This window comes from Anguilla anguilla, chromosome 6, assembly GCF_013347855.1.
Source record: "Anguilla anguilla isolate fAngAng1 chromosome 6, fAngAng1.pri, whole genome shotgun sequence".
Lineage (NCBI taxonomy): Eukaryota > Metazoa > Chordata > Actinopteri > Anguilliformes > Anguillidae > Anguilla > Anguilla anguilla.
Genome location: NC_049206.1, coordinates 4194862 through 4212305, shown reverse-complemented (window position 1 = coordinate 4212305; position 17444 = coordinate 4194862). Strand labels below are relative to the sequence as shown.

The following is a 17444-nucleotide window of genomic DNA, read 5'->3' as shown; positions in this document are numbered from 1 at the left end:
TCTGGCTCCCCCTGCTGGTCTCTCTGGATGCTGCTGTCGGCAGCGACACTTGTGGGAATGGCTTGACGTCCATACAGGGATAAAGCCAAGACGTTCATTTTTCGTATCTGTGTTGCCAATGAGAGCTGGGAACAACAACCTTTCTCTCTCTCTGTTGACTGACTGATTCTCTCTCTCTCTCTCTCTCTCTCTCTCTCTCTCTCTCAGCCTTTCATGTCTCCACGGTACCCAGGTGGACCCCGCCCCTCGCTCCGCATGCCAAATCAGGTATGGAACCCTAACACTTACCGTCATTTGGGCGGTCCTGCCACTGTTGACGGTTTGTTCTCACAGCTATGACGTAGCTGTGACCAGCATAGCACCGTGTGGTCATGGGAAATGTAGTTTGATGTGTGTGGGAGGGGGACTACACTGTGCTGCAGTTGACGGGGAGCGGTAGTGATCTGTTGAAAGCTGTGATGAAATGCACTGTGCTGACAACTCTCTATCCCTCCCTTTCTCCTTTTCTCTCTCCTTCTCTCTCTTTCCTCCCCCCCCCTCTCTTTTTCCATCCCTCTCCCCTCTGTTTCCCTCTGTTAGCCTCCTGTGGGAGTTCCAGGGTCTCAGCCTCTCCTGCCAAACAGCCTGGACCCCACCAGGCCGCAGGGTGAGGCCTGTGGGGGGGGGGGGGGGGACAGTTTGATTGATGGATGACAGAGTGGGAGGAGCCTGACAGCTGAGAGCCTGTGGAAAGGAAATGGGAAATGCGTTGGGGGAAGAAAAAACTTTATTTATATGTTTTTTTGTGTGCGTTTAAGGAATCCATGTTTGTTTAGTCAGCCCACTGTGCTCATGCCCTTAGTTCAGGATGCTAGGCTGGCTCTGCGTATTAAATTACTCCCCTCCTCCCCCTCCCCCCAGGTCACCCGAATATGGGCGGGCCAATGAGAATGAACCCCCCCAGAGGGATGGGAGGCATGGGCCCACAGGTGAGCAGAACTCTCTCTACTCCCCCCCCCCCCCCCCCCACCGTACACTACACTCACACACAGACCAGACACATGTGCACACACACACGTGCATACACACAAACACATGCACATGCACTCTTACACGTACACACACACACACACGTACGCACACACACACGCTTTCCTCTTGAGTTGCTGGTAAAATTTGCGAACACTCCAGCAGACCCCTGATCATTTTCATAACCAAACTTTGTCGTATAGCCAAATGAAGGAAGGCTGTTGTTCTGAATGCTGGTAAAAGCAGACGCTCCTGTTAACGTCGTCAGTGCCGATGGCAGTGATCCAGCAGTCCCATAAGCGTGCGTCTTAATGAGCGGCTCACAGGTTCCCCGTGTCCTGTATATAGCGGTAACCATGGCGACACCACGTGTGTAGGTGTTTCCTGCGCTCCTCTGGGGGAACCCTGTGTCTGTGTGTGTAGGAGTTGCTATGGTGACACCGTATGGAGCGGTTGCCGTGGTGACTCTTGAGTTTGCGTGCATCTGTAATTCTGTGCGTCGCTCGGGCGTTCTGTACATCTGCTAAATCCGGGATCTGAAGCTGAAATGCTGGAGGGCCGCTGCGGCTGCTGGTTTCTGACCTAAGCGCTAGGCACTTAATGCTAGTCACTGATTGGCTAAAGAGCCTGCACACCTTGTTTCCAAGTCCTTAATTGGCTGCTGATTGGACGGTAATCACGAAAACCTGGACCGGAGTTTGAGACCCGTGTAACGCAATGCAATGTGTCCCCCGCTCTGCAGAACTACGGCGGGATGAGGCCTCCCCCGAACTCCATGGGCGGCCCGGGAATGCCCGGGATGAACATGTGAGTAAGCACCCACAGATCCAGGTCCGGGGTCCGCTCGGAGGGCAGATCCGTTCCGGGATTTCGTGCCAGCTTCTGCTGTTGCTGTGATGATTTTTAATGAGCCCCATTCATTCATTCATTCATTCATTCTGACATTTTTTATTAAAGACATTGGGTGCGGCTGCAGGACCGCACACGTACACTTTGTGAAAATGTTTGACTGTCGTTTGATACAAGAGTGGCCAGCACTGGTGTGACGTGCCTTTAAGAAAATGAAGCCATACTGGAATAAATGGTTGGAAAAAAGAACACACACACACACACACACACACACACACAGGACCTTCAGGAATGGACTTGCGCACCTCTGTCTTAGAGTAAAAAAAAAAGAGAATACCCCTAATCATTTAGGAGCTCAACTGGGAGGCATCCCCAGCATCACGCGCCATGAGAAACACTATGTCACCGCTAACGCTAGCTGTGGCTAGGGTGGTGCTTCACAGTCTTAATACTCACCCTCTCTTTCTCTCCTGCCCCCCCCTCCCATCTCTCTCTCCCCCCCCAGGGGTCCAGGAGGGCGTGGTCCGTGGCCCAACCCCAACGCTAACTCGGTACGTCCCTCCCGCTCTTTTTCGGCATTTATTGCCTTTCCCGCCAAACGCTCCAGTGCGTTGGGCTCTTGAATTTCTTCAGCCGTAAGGTGGAGGATTGTAGGGGATCCATGTTAGCTGGCTTCCTCTTCTTTTATTTGAGACTTTTCTGCATTGGGCGGCAGTGTAGTATAACGGGTAAGGAGCTGGTCTTGTAACGTAAAGGCCACTGGTTCGATTCCCGGGTGGGACGCTGCCATTGTACCCTTGAGCAAGGCACCTGACCTGCATTGCTTCAGTATATATCCAGCTGTATAAAAGGATGCAGTGCGAATGCTATGTAAAAAGTTGTGCAAGTCGCTCTGGATAAGAGCGTCTGCTAAACGTTAATACATTGAGCGCTGTGGCACATACTCACTTTTGAAAGAAAAAACAAAAAACAGATGAAATTCCCTCACAGTTGCTATGCAGTCGCTAGCATTTCCTCCCCGGTCTCATCTCTCCAATGTGTAAATGAATAATAGTGTGCGTCCACATAGGGGAGAGTTTTTAGCAGTGCTACTGCCAGTCATTTCCTGACGTAAATTAATCACCCCGTCCTTCCTCTGTCCCTCTCCGCAGATAGCATACTCTTCCTCATCTCCGGGCAACTATGTGGTGAGTGTCCGGAGCCGGCAAGCCTCCTAAGCACCTCTAAAACTCCGCCAGGAGGGGGCGCTGTAGAGTAACATCATGAGTGGCCATTGCAACGGTCATTTCAGGCTGTGAAATGTCTACGCTGAGGTCAAGGCTGTGGCAGTGGCCATGGTTTGCATGCCAGCTCACCTTACACTGAACTGCGAGCATTTACGGTGGCTTAAATGCTCCCTTATACTTGCCCCACCTGTGCTACATCTCGAAGCGCTGCATTCTCAGTTTTCCTCTAGCACCTACTATGTGGGGCGATATAGCTCAGGAGGTAAGACCGATTGTCTGATAGTCGGAGGGTTGCCGGTTCAAACCCCGCCCTGGGCGTGTCGAAGTGTCCTTGAGCAAGACACCTAACCCCTAACCTCTAACTGCTCTGGCGAATGAGAGGCATCAATTGTAAAGCGCTTTGGATAAAAGCGCTATATAAATGCAGTCCATTTACTATGGCACTTAGCTTTCCGTTGCTGGTTGCTAGGCATTTACTCAGCAGGTTGTGTGTTAATGCATGTTAAAGGCTATTAGCGCAGGTGATCCATATGATTTGGCGTCCGCTCTTCATTTTCATTTTCGCTTGCGTAAGTCGCTCTAGATAAGAGCATCTGCCTGTAATTCCTCAATGTAAAATGTAAACGTGGGCCAACTCTGCTCTTCCTGTCTCTCCCTTCATTGCTCTTCCAGGGTCCGCCGGGGGGAGGGGGTCCACCAGGCACTCCCATCATGCCCAGCCCGGGAGGTGCGTCGCCTTAATCTGTCCCCATCGCAAACACAATCTCTCACAACCTCAGTTCCGTGTTCACGAACAGCCCACATTCCTCTAGCGTGTGTGTCTGTGTTCATCGTGATCAGTTTCAATGCGTGAAGATCTGAAGTTGCGATGGAGGGGAAAAAATTCATGACACTTTTTTTTTTCCGGTTCTCCTCTAGACTCCACGAATTCCAGCGAAAACATCTACACAATGATGAACCCCATCGGCCCAGGAGGAAACAGACCCAACGTGAGTTCATTTAAAAGCGCACACTCAGTGTACGGTTCACTTCTTTTGGACTCATTTAGCTAGTATGGCTATCAGGGCTACACTGACGTGACGGGGTCAAACGAAAACAATTGTGTATTCAGAGAGATTTCCCATAATCCTCTACGCTCAGCAGTCCTCTGCAGCATTCCAACCTTTGTCACGTGATATTTTTGTTTTGCAATTGACCTCATCTGGGGAGATTACAGTGTGCTGGTGTGTGTAGCTGTAGAGTATTGAAGTCAAATGTAGAGTGTGTTGGTGTGCTCATTTCAGTGTGATGTGTTGAAGCTGTAGAGTGTGTAGAGTGTGTTGGTGTGTTAATTTGGGGGCAGTGTGTTGAAGCTGTAGAGTATTGGAGTGACATGTAGAGTGTGTTGGTGTGTTGAAGCTGTAGAGTGTGTTGGTGTGTTAATTTGGGGGCAGTGTGTTGAAGCTGTAGAGTGTGTTGGTGTGTTAATTTGGGGGCAGTGTGTTGAAGCTGTAGAGTGTGTTAATTTGGGGGCTGTGTGTTGAAGCTGTAGAGTGTGTTGGGGTGTTAATTTGGGGGCAGTGTGTTGAAGCTGTAGAGTATTGGAGTGACATGTAGAGTGTGTTGGTGTGCTAATTTTTGGACAGTGTGTTGAAGCTGTAGAGTGTGTAGAGTGTGTTGGGGTGTTAATTTGGGCGCTGTGTGTTGAAGCTGTAGAGTGTGTAGAGTGTGTTGGGGTGTTAATTTGGGGGCAGTGTGTTGAAGCTGTAGAGTGTGTAGAGTGTGTTGGGGTGTTAATTTGGGGGAAGTGTGTTGAAGCTGTAGAGTGTGTTGGGGTGTTAATTTGGGCGCTGTGTGGTGGAGAGGGAGTAACCGCGGCGGTGCTCTGCGTTGCAGTTCCCGATGGGCCCGGGTCCCGACGGGCCGATGGGGGGGATGGGCGCCATGGAGCCGCACCACATGAACGGGTCGCTAGGTGAGCCGCCAGCGCGTTCATCCAATCCCAGCATGCACCTCCCAGTTAAAGGGCCAGCCGCAAATTTAATAAAACTCTACTCAGGAAGTGACTTTGCCCGTAACTGCTCAGTTTATACACCCATACAGCACCAGAGGGGAACTCTTTACAAATAAATAATATATAAAACTTTCCAAAAACTTTGTGAGGCATTGGCATTCAGTGGAATGCGCTCTTAGATGAACGCGGACTGTAGAAGGAGTGAGACGTCCCACGCACAGTCTCTAATGCGTCCAGGTGTGATTTGTGGCACCTTGGTGAAGATGAAGTTTCGACCAGGCCAATCTTTATGAGACCTACGGGACATTAAAATGAATTTTTTACGTCTCAGAATAACCCTCCCCCCCCGCCAGAATATTAATCGGGTTCCTCAGCTCCTCTAAGTTTGGTGACAGAATGATTCACACCGGTGAGGAGCGGAACCCTGCAGCCGTTAAGATTCCAGCCTCCTCCTTGTCTTTAGGATTCGGGACACAGCCATCTGTATGAGTGCGGGTCGTTTTTCTGTCATGGGGGGGGGTAGTGTGTCAAGCTTGTGTGGGACACCGTTTTGAGTTCCTCTCACATTGAGCCTGTGTCTCTTTGCGTCTGCAGGGTCAGGTGACATGGACGGGTTGCCAAAGGTGAGACCAGGAATCCCCCTCTTTTCTGTCCTGTTGTTATTGTGTTAGCAGGTGGCTGAAAAACGGTCAAGTCCTTGAGTTTTGCCGTTATTATAGACTATATCAGGGGTGTCCATCTCCTCCGGAAAGGGCTGGTGTGGGTGCAGTTTTTTGTTTTAGCTTAGCACTTTATATCACCTAAACTAATTAACTAATTAACTACACTTAACTAATTAACCAGCCATGGGCTTCAATCAAGACCTTGATGAGTAGAATCAGGTGTATTCATTGTGGGCTACAACAAAAACCCACATCAACCCACCTTTTCAGACACGGTTGGACGCCCCTGGACATCAGTACAGTATGTTATCTAATTTCTCATATTTTAAGCATTAAATGTATTAAACTCATTTTTGAAATGCTAACGATTTTCTGCTTGTGAGCTGTTGGTCTCGCTGTCAGGTTAGTCTGCTCTAGGTTTGACTGGCAGCTTGATGTTTGGGGGGAGGGGGGGTGTGTGGCCTATGACAGACAGCCGGCTCGTTGGGTGTGGCTCCGGTCGGTGAAATGTGATGTCATTTCCTCTCCCCCCCTCCCCTCCCGTGCAGAACTCTCCGAACAACATGGCGGGCATGAACAACCCCCCGGGAACGCCGCGGGACGACGGGGAGATGGCCGGAAACTTCCTCAACCCATTCCAAAGTGAAAGTGTGGGTACCCTTAGCGCTCACCCCCCGACCCCTCACCCCTGACCTCTGACCCCTGACCCTGCAGTCTCACGACTCGTCCCCGCAGCCGTGGTGATGGGTGGGAGGGCAGCCACAAGTTCTCTGGACTAACCAGATGATCAGCTCTGTTTGCGTAATCAAAAAAAGATGTGTCCAGTACTGAGGTGGAGATGCATCTTATTAATATTCATGAGGGGGGCATTGCTGATGATGACGTCATTGACAAAGTTCATGCCATTTATTGAGTATTTCACTGACTGGTTACGAAAGAGAACCTGTTGGATGCCATGCCCCCCTAACCTTTCACCCCGCCCACCTCAGACCTGAGATACCCCCTGCAAACACACCTGGGCCTACGCCCGCACAGGGCTGTACCACGATGCACTGACGCACCTGTCGGGAAGAACACAGAAAGAGCAAATCTAACATCTGCACTAGGGGTGTTGTACCTGGTTGGGAGGTACATCAGAATAAAAGCATTTATGTACAAAATAAAATCAAGTAAGAACTGCTCAGCAGAACCCAGCAAATCCAATCTGTTGTTACCTGGTGCGTCTCTTGCAGGGTTACAGCCTGGTCTGAGCTTGGTCATGTGATCCTCTGGCTTTGTGATGTTACAAAGGGAACATCACTAGGTCATGTGATCCTCTGACTTTGTGATGTCACAAAGGGAACATCACTCGGTCATGTGATCCTCTGACTTTGTGATGTCACAAAGGGAACATCACTCGGTCATGTGATCCTCTGCCTTTGTGATGTCATAAAGGGGAACATCAGGGAAGAGCAGAGAAGAAGCTTCTGCCGTCTGCTTTGGTTTGTTTTTGCTGAAGTCGAAACAGGTGTTCAGAGAACCCGCTCTTACCTGTCCTCTACCCTGACCCCCCCTCCCCTTTTTTTTCTCTCTTTCTCTTTTCAGTATTCACCCAACATGACGATGAGTGTGTGATTCATTTTGTTTTTTTATTTTACTTTTTATCTTTTTTTTGTGGTTTCCCCCCTCCCAACGGCACCCAAACCCCCTCAAATCTCCACTGGTCCCTCCCCACCCGTCTACACTACACCCCCCCCTCCCTCGCGGATGGCGTGCTGTGGCCCCCACAGCCCCCCGGGATGATTCTGGAACGCGGGTCTCACGTCCTCACGCCCGTCCACCCCGGCGCCTGCAAGATGGCCGTGGGCAGGAAGCAGTCACAGAGCCACAGGAAGAGCCTCCTGGCCGACTCCGCCCCACTCCCGGGTTTCCTGACCGGCTCGGGACAGTGAGCGCACGGACGCCATGGGGGGGCTACCGGCTCCCCCTCCCCTCTCCTCCTTTTTGTTGTTTTTTTTTAACAAAATTTTTTTTAAATACAAAAAAAAAAGAAAGAGAAAAAAAAAAAACCTCTCCATACAGTAGAATGACAATGAGACGGGGGTGGAAACTCTTGCCTCACTAACGTGTACATTTCTAGAGACAAATGGGGGAAAAAAAGAAAAACAGAGACTTGTTATCGAGGCAAGGAAGGTTTTCACTATTCTGTGTATGTATTGTACTATTAATATTATTATTGTTATTATTTTTATTATTAATATTGTCCTGATTATTCATTTCATTTTTTCCTTGGTTTTTTTTTTTTTCCTCCTGCGAAGGGCACATTTATCTCCGGTAGCAGCGACAGTTATGACAGGAGGGGAAGAAGCACACTCTCTCAAAAATGCACAGTGGCACCCGTGTTTACATGGTCTTAGGTGTTTGTTGTTGGTGTTTTTTCGGTTTTAATTTTTTGTGCTGAATTTTGGTTTAATTCTCCTGGGTTTAATGTACCCTGTTATAGACGTCGCTAAACGGCAATCGAGCCACGCTCCTCAGTAGCTCCTCCTCCTGTTCTGCTTTTTCCTAAGATTACAGTCCTGTGTTTTTGGTCATATGTGCCTACTTCTTAAGAACTGTTGTGGGGGCGTGGTGGTTATCCAATCCACCGATGCTGATTGGCGGAGTGTCCCGCACTCACCCATCTCTTCTTTTCTTTCTGATTGGTGGATTCAGGTTGATGCTGGCTCTCTCAGCACATGCCAGTCAAAACTGTCCACCCACCCTACCCCCCACCCCACCCCAAAAAAATAAATAAATAAACTGGAGTAGCTCACGTAGGCATTTCCTACTCTACCTTTCTCATAATCACATGACCATGGTCAATTTTCCTGGTTCTCCCCGAGGATAACAGGAGCAGGAGTGATGTCATCATTTCCTGCATAGACACCAGAGAGGCGCTCCACCAATCACAGAGCACGTTGGTAATGAGAGACACAAGTGCCGATGGTGATTGGTGGGTAGTTAGAGTAGCTGGACGTTAAATCCACCAGTTACCACTGCCGTTGTTCTGATTGTTGTTACCAGCGTGCTCTGTGATTGGTTGAGCTCCTCCCTGGGTGTCTAATATGGTCTCCCTGGTTCACCCTGAGGGCTGCTAACTCTCTTCACTGGCTATAATGGTACTAAAAACCTCCTAATGGTCGCAGAAATCCCAGTTTTCTCCGTCTGTCTCCTTCCATCTGTCTGTTCAGCCTTGATATGGGCCCTGCTCTTTCAGTTTTTAGTTTCAGTTGGAATTGTTGTGTATTTTATTTATTGGTTTTTAAATTTTTTTTCATGATATTCGTGCATCCTGTCTTTAAGCCTGTCGCTCCACAGGACACACAGTATATATGTAAATAACGCCAGCGCATATACCTCTGAGCAGTTCCCGCTGTGTACCTGCAGGGGGCAGCGTCTCGATCTCGTCTTGTTTTTTCGGCTCGTCACAGCTCCTAGGCCTCCCGTCCTGCTGTAATTGGTGTTCGCCCGACCTGAGGCGGGAGAACGAGGGGTGTGGTCCCGTCGACAGCGTCCCGTTTTCATGCCGAAAAATTTCACAGTCTCTGTCTCTGTGCGCACTGCCCTGGCTTTGGGTGTGTTCTGTCCCAGCCAGGTCTGTGCATCTCAAAAGCAAATACCCTATACACACATACACATTATTATTATTATTATTATTATTGGTTGAATAGAAAATGGCGGCTATGTTCAAGGCTCTGCCTGAGACCTCGTTGGCTGTGGAAGGACTGGGGGGGGGGGGGGGGGGATATGTCACCCCCAGTTTCATAGGGACCCCTATCCGTCCCCGGGGGGATCGGGGTAGTTGTATAAGCTTAAAAGTTGAGACCTTTCTTTTGCTCACAGTTTGGTCCCCCCCCCACTTCATAAATCTCTCCTGCGCCCCTGCACCCAGCCCTCCCATCTGCCTGGACTCCGTCAAGTTTTGTTTTTGTATTTTTTTTTTTTAGTTTTTTTTTTTTTTAGATTTTGTTGTTTTGGTGGATTTTTTTTCTAACAATGTAGCACAGAAAATTGATCCTGGACAAGAGGAAAATTCAAAAAGTTTTTTTTTTTAATTTAAAAAAAGGCCCACCGGATCTGCATGGGAATAACCGGACCTGCAAGGCTGTTCTTACGGAACCTTTCGACGTCTTTTGGGAGTGGTCATGTGAACAGTTGGCTGCCTGCGCCGTCCAATGAGCCTTTGCATTTTGGGTCCTCCCCCTGGTCGACTGATCCTTGCATTCGGTGGACCTCGGTACCCCCCCCCCCCTTCCCCCCACCCTCTACCCCCGGTCACTCACTGAGATGTGGACGGCCGGGACATTTCTGACACTGACTTACGGGACATCCTGGACTGCGGACTGTACACAGAGCCTGTAAGGGGCCGCCCGTCCGTATGAACTGTCATTAACTGTCATTAACTGTCATTTATAAACTGACATGAAGCTTACTTTGCTGTCCTATTCCACAATAAGGCCAGATACACAGACAGTGCACACACACGCACACACTCACACACACACTCTGTCTCACACACACACACACCTCATCAGCTCAAACTCCTCCTCATTGTCTCACTTACTTCTCCCCCTCCCCCCCCCTCCCTCTGGTTAATTTTTCCTGTAAATACTGTAAAATGCATTTTTTGATATCATTGACATGTTTTGATATGTCAGGTCACTACCAATGATCGAAAATCTCATAACTACAACTGCAAAATGGGGTATTCAGATAACAGACTTACTTTTTTCCGTTTAAAGAGATGATCATGTTTAGTTCTGTAAGATTCATAATTGCAAAAGTAATTTGAGTGGGAGGGCAGGGAAAGTGAAAGACTTGACCATCAGCCACTTGTTCTAGAATTTGACACTTTGTTCATTAGTTGCGTCGTTGGTCACCATGGTTACTCAGTGATGAAACGGAAGGTCTTCTCAGATAAAACTCTTCGTCTGAGAGAAAGGTGTGTGTATTTAAAAGTGTAAAGGTTCAGAAGCTTGTGATTTGTGTGAAATTCTGGCCCAAACATCATCGTGCATTTAAAACATTCAACCATTCAGAGAAAAGGTCAAAGGTGACTGAGGAATTGTTGGCGAGTTCTGTTGACAATGCTCCTCCCCCTTCAACCCCCTGTCAACTGATGATATGTTAAAATATTATTTAAAACAGAACTTCATGTCTTTAAAGTAACAAACTATGAAGTACCACACATTGCCATAGTTTTTAATATGAAGGATGCTTAAAAATCAGTTTGAAGCAAAGTTTTTAAATGAAAAACACACAATAGCCCAACTTTTATTGTTTTGAATAAAACGAAACCATAAAATGGAAACATTTTGAGACTGTGAGGTGGAGGGGAAGCGTGAAATCTGTGTTCAGTTACCCTTCTCTCCTGAGGGGGTTGTGGTGGGGGAGGGGGGAAGGGACGTTGTACAAATCTTAACCAATGCTGTCCCAGTTCCCTTGTGTATACCGATTCTGGTGTTTGGATCATTTCTGTAATTCTATTTGTGATGATGATGATGATGATGTACAATGCTGTATCATGAGGAAGAATTTTTGAGGGAGCAGGGGGGGGGGGGTTGGAGTGAGAAGGGGGGCGGGATTAGGGAGTGGCGGGGCGGGGGGGTGTGGTGGGGTTGGGGGGGGTGGGGGGTGGTTTTCCTCTTAATGGTCATTGTCCTTTTTAAATGATGACTCGGCAGTATTGAAAAGGAGACAGTTGGTCCCCCTCGGTCTCCACGGTAGCCTAGTTCCGCTCCTCGTTTCTCCGAGGAGCTCCTGTGTCTCGTGTAGTTCATTTAAGAGTTAAGAGGTCCTTTGTATGATTCTTTATATTGTAAAAATTTCTTTAGACTGGAGGAGTAAAAAAAAAAAAAAAAAAAGTTACTTATTATGAAAGACGAGGAAGAGAAAAAAAAAAAACAACTGCATCAAAAAATAAATGTAATTTGATTTTTTTATCGTTTGGAGGCGTCACTTCTTTCCAGTACATTTTGTTCATGAAGTGCTTTTCGTTTAACCCATTAGTAAATGTGTGTATATGCGTATGCATATATTTAGATATAAAATCAATATGCTGTGTGCTTATGTATAAACATAATGCTTTTTTATTATTCCAGTGTCTTTAAATTGAGACGCATATAAAGTATGTTCCTGCAGTACGTTTAAAGAGGGCTTCGCTGAGTCAAGTCATGCAGGTACGCTGTGATCTCGACGGTGGGCATCGCGCTGAACGCCTTGTTTGCTAATTTGCCTTTGTTACCTGGGGAAAAAAGGGTCCTCGTTGAACAGGTTCATGAGATTTTGTTTTCTCCTCAATCGTCTCCGTTAAACCAGATATTCCAACTGCTTTTCTTTTTTTTGGGTGTCGATGGCTGTTCTCGCACACTCGGGCCTGTTCTTGCACACTCGGGCCTGCTCTCGCACACTCAGGCCTGTTCTCGCACACTCGGGCCTGCTCTCGCACACTCAGGCCTGTTCTCGCACACTCGGGCCTGTTCTCGCACACTCGGGCCTGTTCTCTCACACTCGGGCCTGTTCTTGCACACTCGGGCCTGTTCTCGCACACTCAGGCCTGTTCTCGCACACTCAGGCCTGTTCTTGCACACTCGGGCCTGTTCTCTCACACTCAGGCCTGTTCTGGCACACTCAGGCCTGTTCCATGCGGTTTTCTTTTGAAGGTCTCTCCAGTGATCTGCATGCAGGACCAGCATCAATCACATCAGCACAGATACACCCCCCTGCAGTGTGCAGAAGTCATGTGGATGGGGTGGCGTGTCCTTGTATGTGGTGTGTGTGAGTGTATGTGTGCGCGTGTCCTTGTGTATGTGTGTGCGTGAATGTATGTGTGTGGGTGTGTGTGTGTGTGTGTATGTATGTGTGCGTGTGTGTGTACGTGACCGTGTGTGCGTGTGTGCGGGTGTGCGTGTTAGGGTGGTGAATCCTGGCATCCCTGATCCCCAGGGACTGGGGGGTGGGGGGGGTGTATATTTTAATTGATTCCCTGACACGGCGACCCCCCTTGAGAGCTCCAAATCAGTCTTTGTTGAGCAGGGACAGCAGAAGCTGCGCAGGCAGCCAGTGTTTGCGTCGTCGTCAAGGTTGTGCGCTCTCCTGTTTCTGAAGAGTCACCCCCACGAGCAGGCTGGTCCTGGTCCCACGCCAGTTACAAACCTCTTCAGCTCTTGCACTAAATGCTGGTGAAGACGGCATGATTCTGTCTTTATGGAAACCTCATTTAAATGATCAGGGTTTAGAATTCACCATTGTGAATACAGTGACAGTCCCATTTTATGGTTCTGATTATCAGGCAGTATTTTATTTTAGTTTAAGGGAGGTATTTTTCTTGCTGACAGAGTCAAGAGGTGCAAGACTGACCTGAGCTGCAGAGGATGTCACAATGCAACATCCTCATTTAGAGCATATGATGTCACAATGCAATATCCTCATTTGGAGCATATGATGTCACAATGGAACATCCTCATTTGGAACATATGATGTCACAGTGAAACTTCTTTGGAGCACTTGAGTGCCCAGTGATGTCACAATGAGACCACTCATGAAAACTCTGCCCATGTTCTGCCTTCTCCCTCACAGGATAAGAATCTCTTCCAAGCTTCCCACCTGCCCCACCTGCTCCACCTGCCCCACCGGCTCCAGCTGGATGGAGTGCCGTCGCTGCAGCCTCCTGCCCCGCCACCCCTCCAGCCTGGGCATGGTCTGCGGAGGCCTGGGGGACATCTCGGTGGCGGTGGGGGGGGCGGCTGGGGGTCGAGCGGCGGGGCAGGTGGGGAGAGGGGGCAGGAAGCTCTTCTTCCTGCCGATGGCGTCGGTCGCTGGGGTACAGTCCGTAGAGACCAGAGACCAGGTGCTGGAGTACTGCTCTCTCCTGTGCCCCGGGCCCATAGCAGGTGTACCAGGGGGCGGGGCCTGCAGGTAGGAGTCGGACCCGGCGTGGTTCAGGGTCAGCGAGGGCAGCTGGAGAAGGGGCGTGTCCTGGAGGCACGACAGGGTGTTCCTGCGGCCCAAATGCGGTAGGGCCCCCCCGGGGGGGAGCGGCTTTAGGGAAGTCCTGGTCCCCGGGGGGTCAGAGTAGCAGGGGTCCAGGCCGCTGCAGGGGTGGAGGGAGCTTCTTCGCCGCACCCTCGGGTCCCGGGGTTTGGGCGGCCGGAGCTGCTCTTCCTCCTCGTCTTCCTCCTCACCCTCCTCCTCATCCTCACGCACGGCGGCCTGCCTCAGGCCCTCCTCGTAGGAGCTGCGCAGGTGCGCCAGGTTGTGGATGGCCAGCCAGGGCTCCGAGTGCAGGCGCTGCCCGTGCGGGCGTCGGCCCCCGGCCCCGCCCCCGGCCCCGCCCCCGGCCCCGCCCTCGGCCCCGCCTCCCCCGCTCCCCCTCTTCCCCGTGCCCCGGAAGTTGAAGAAGTTCTCCCCCGCCTCGCTCTCGGACCCCGGGGAGCCCCCGCTGCGGAGCTCGATCTCGGAGGGGGACATGCAGGAGACGGGCGAGTGGTCGGGCGAGGGCGGCACGTTCAGGTAGCGGCGGGTGACGGGCGAGCCGCTGGCGCCGGGGCCGCCGCCGCCGCTCAGGTCGGTGGCGATGATGATGATGTCGCGGCCGCGCTCGCGGCAGGCGTCCAGCAGCACGCGCAGCGTCTCCGGCTCGCGGGCGTTCACGGCGTACACCAGCGCCGACGCCCCCGCGTAGTCCTCCATGCTGGGGTCCGCCCCGGCCCCGACCAGGGCGGCGGCCACCGCGGGCCCCGCCTTCTCCATGCAGGCGTACATCAGCGCGGTCCGGCCCGCCCTGTCCTGGGCGTTGGGGTCCGCCCCGTTCCCCAGCAGGAAGCGGAGGAGCCGGAGAGTGCTGGGGGCGGAGTTAGCGTTGTTGGCGGCCCCGCCCCCGCCGCCGCCGCGGTCCCCGCGAAGCGCTCGACAGGCCGCCAGCAGGGGCGTCTCCCCCCGCTGGTTGCGCTCGTTCACCTGGGCCCCGCCCTCCACCAGCAGGCGCACCAGCCGCAGCTTCCCCAGCTGCGCAGCCGTGATCAGGGGCGTCCCGTCCGCCAGGTACTCCTGCGGCTCCCCCATTTCCGGACCGTTCCTTATTCTTTATTTCGATTCTTCGTCCCTCTTAACCGACGTAGTGCAGCATCCTGCACAGGGGGGAAAAAAGGGACATTTCTGTGTGGGCTTTCAAACTTTTTATTTTATTTTTTAATTTCCTTTCAGAGCTTGAAATGTCAAGAGCTGGGGGGGGCTTTGGGTACAAAGAGAAGCTGTTTGATTGGCTGGAGGGGGTCCTTTGATGTGTGACCTCACCAGTGTGAGACCACCTCCTGTGATGAAACGGTAGAGCGGGGAGAGGGGGGGGCGGGGGAGGAGTAGGGGGGGGGGGGTGGGCGAATGGACCGGGAACTGACCTGCAAATCAAAGGCACTGCTTACCTGTCCCTGTGTAAAGAGGCAGTAAATGACAGAATAAAACATTTTGGTCCTCGCTGCCCTTGACAAATAATGCCACCATATTCCCCTGAAAAAAAAAACCCCAAGTTTTGACTGAGAGGGGGAAAAAATGCCTGAGCTTTTGTGGTGAACCCAGTCTGACTTGGTTCAGGTGTGGTCTGCCCTTTGGGAGGGTGAAAACTACATGAAAGGATATGCCAATACCTCACAATATGTGGCCAAATATACGAATTATTGCTGCTTTTAGGCATTGTAATACATAAGTACATACATCCTGGAAATATATTTATATTTTCTGAAAAGGCAACGACATGTACAATATATCACAGTATATTCCATCAGAACAATGTTTTTTTTCTCCCTGTTTCTCTTGTAGCAATAGTGTCTCTGAATCCAAGCCTCTGTCGTTTCACACACTTCAGACAAGCTCTATATATACAGATATTCCTGAAGCAAAAGGGGAGACTGCCAGATCTAAACATGATCACATGTGACCATCGCCTGCCTGGACTTGCATCAAGACCTCAGCAGCTTTAGTCTGTGTTTCTGTGCGGACCTGCTGAAGTCACCCGAAGTAAACAACAAAGACACAACAACTCTAATTTTATCATCGTGAGTGGGGAAGGAAAGAGGAACATCACTGACCTGTTGAAGCAGCCTCTGGGGCAGATCTGTTGGTTGAGTGCGTCTGGAGCCGCTGGAACTTCATCTCTGTGGAGACTTCCGGAAACCTGGGGGCACTCCGACTCCTTATCCTCCCCCTTTCAGCTGTTCGGCCTCTTCAGTTTGTCCCAGGTAGCGACACCTGTGTCTTCACCTGTGCTGGCGTCATACTGACTGCTGTCTCCTGAAGGTGAAGCACAGTTTGGTTTTCATGTGGGTCGTTTGTGCCTGAGAGCTTCTGAACGCAGCTCAGCTGGTCTCTGTGTTTGATGCATGAGGGAGAAAGAGAGAAACAGAGAGACAGAAAGGGGGGGCAGAGAGAGAGGAAGGGAGACAGAGAGAGAGGGGGGGCTGGGAGAGGGAGACAGAGAGAGAGAGAGAGAGAGCGAGAGAGAGAGAGGCAGAGCATCCTGAGTTGACCGTGTTACAGGAACATTATCTCAGATGGGTTGAAGTCACTGTGCCAGCGCATGCGTGCGTGTCTGCGCGTGCGTTTGTGTGTGTGTGTGTGCGTGCATGCGTGTGTGCATGCATTTGTGTATGCGTGTAAACTCTCTCTCTCACCTGTTGATGTGTGCCCGAGTTGTTTCGGGCGTCTGATGCCACCAGGTCCCAGCGATAGTGATATAGTCAGGACACAAGTGCACCCTTATTAAAGTACACCTAGGTTTATATGTTGTTTATTATTAGGTTAATAGATAAACGAATTTCAATAACACAACATAAAAGCATACTACATTCTGGATTTCAGCGTCCCTGGGCCTGGACAGCCTTTACTTTGCTGGTTTCCACTTTGAAATCTGCAACTGATTCAGGTCCAATGAACCAGGTGAGGGGGGCGACTACTTGAAACAGTGAAGTTCTGAGTAACAACAACTAAAAAAAAACTTTTAAAAAACTAGCAGACTCTTAACGCTGAGACCAGAGTAAACAGTCCCCTGATATAAGTCAGTAAGAAATTGGGTCACAACATGTAATATTTCATGTCATTCACCCAATAAAATCTCGCTCTGCCACGATCTTTAGGATTACACATTAATCTCTTGGAGGTCAAAGCTCTCTCTCTCGCTCTCTCTCTCTCTCTGTCTCTCTCTCCCAGAGATGGGCGTCAGCAATGATGACCTATAAGAAGACTTACTGGTAGGAGAGAACAGCCAATAGAATTCAGGCTGGGTAAGGAAGCGCTCAGGCTTTCTATGTTGCCAGATTTGTAATAATGCCCCTTGGAAAGGTAAAATGTGGTTAAAATCATGGCCAGGATATCAAGACTAGGGAACGAAAATAATATAACTGTTGGTTTACAGTGTTGTTTATTTTCTTCTTCTTATTTATTATTTTGTTTATTATTTTTCTTTACACATGCGTTCAATTCTTAACAAATTAACATTACAACTGTGATGACAACAAAACGAAATAATAATAATAATAATAATAATAACAATAATAACAATAATAATAATAATAGAAGGCAAAGAAGTAGAAGAAAATTGAAGGAAATATAGGTATTTCCAGCCTAAAATGAATGACTTTTTGATGCCAATAGAATATCTTGTTTATTATTTAAAGCTTCAACAATATTTACAAG

The 17444-nt window shown here is 49.9% G+C and overlaps 2 protein-coding genes across 2 annotated transcripts in view; one reads left to right on the top strand and one right to left on the bottom strand.

Moving 5' to 3' along the window:
- Positions 1–8488, top strand: part of zgc:110158 (uncharacterized protein LOC553590 homolog) — a 54233-nt gene extending 45745 nt beyond the window's left edge. The window contains exons 7-18 of the mRNA XM_035424102.1: positions 208–267; positions 580–646; positions 901–968; positions 1751–1815; positions 2363–2408; positions 3009–3044; positions 3756–3810; positions 4002–4072; positions 4959–5037; positions 5671–5699; positions 6287–6388; positions 7323–8488. Coding sequence (XP_035279993.1) covers positions 208–267; positions 580–646; positions 901–968; positions 1751–1815; positions 2363–2408; positions 3009–3044; positions 3756–3810; positions 4002–4072; positions 4959–5037; positions 5671–5699; positions 6287–6388; positions 7323–7352 — 708 coding nt within the window. The 3' untranslated portion in view covers positions 7353–8488. The remainder of the gene's footprint in view (positions 1–207; positions 268–579; positions 647–900; positions 969–1750; positions 1816–2362; positions 2409–3008; positions 3045–3755; positions 3811–4001; positions 4073–4958; positions 5038–5670; positions 5700–6286; positions 6389–7322) is intronic.
- A 4843-nt stretch (positions 8489–13331) lies between these two features.
- Positions 13332–16109, bottom strand: LOC118229562 (ankyrin repeat domain-containing protein 34C). The gene is made up of 2 exons (XM_035421620.1): positions 15842–16109; positions 13332–14887 (listed from the first exon to the last, which is right to left on the bottom strand). The coding sequence occupies exon 2, from the start codon at positions 14820–14822 to the stop codon at positions 13332–13334; it is 1491 nt and encodes a 496-aa protein (XP_035277511.1). The 5' UTR covers positions 14823–14887; positions 15842–16109.
- Positions 16110–17444: the final 1335 nt, after the last annotated feature.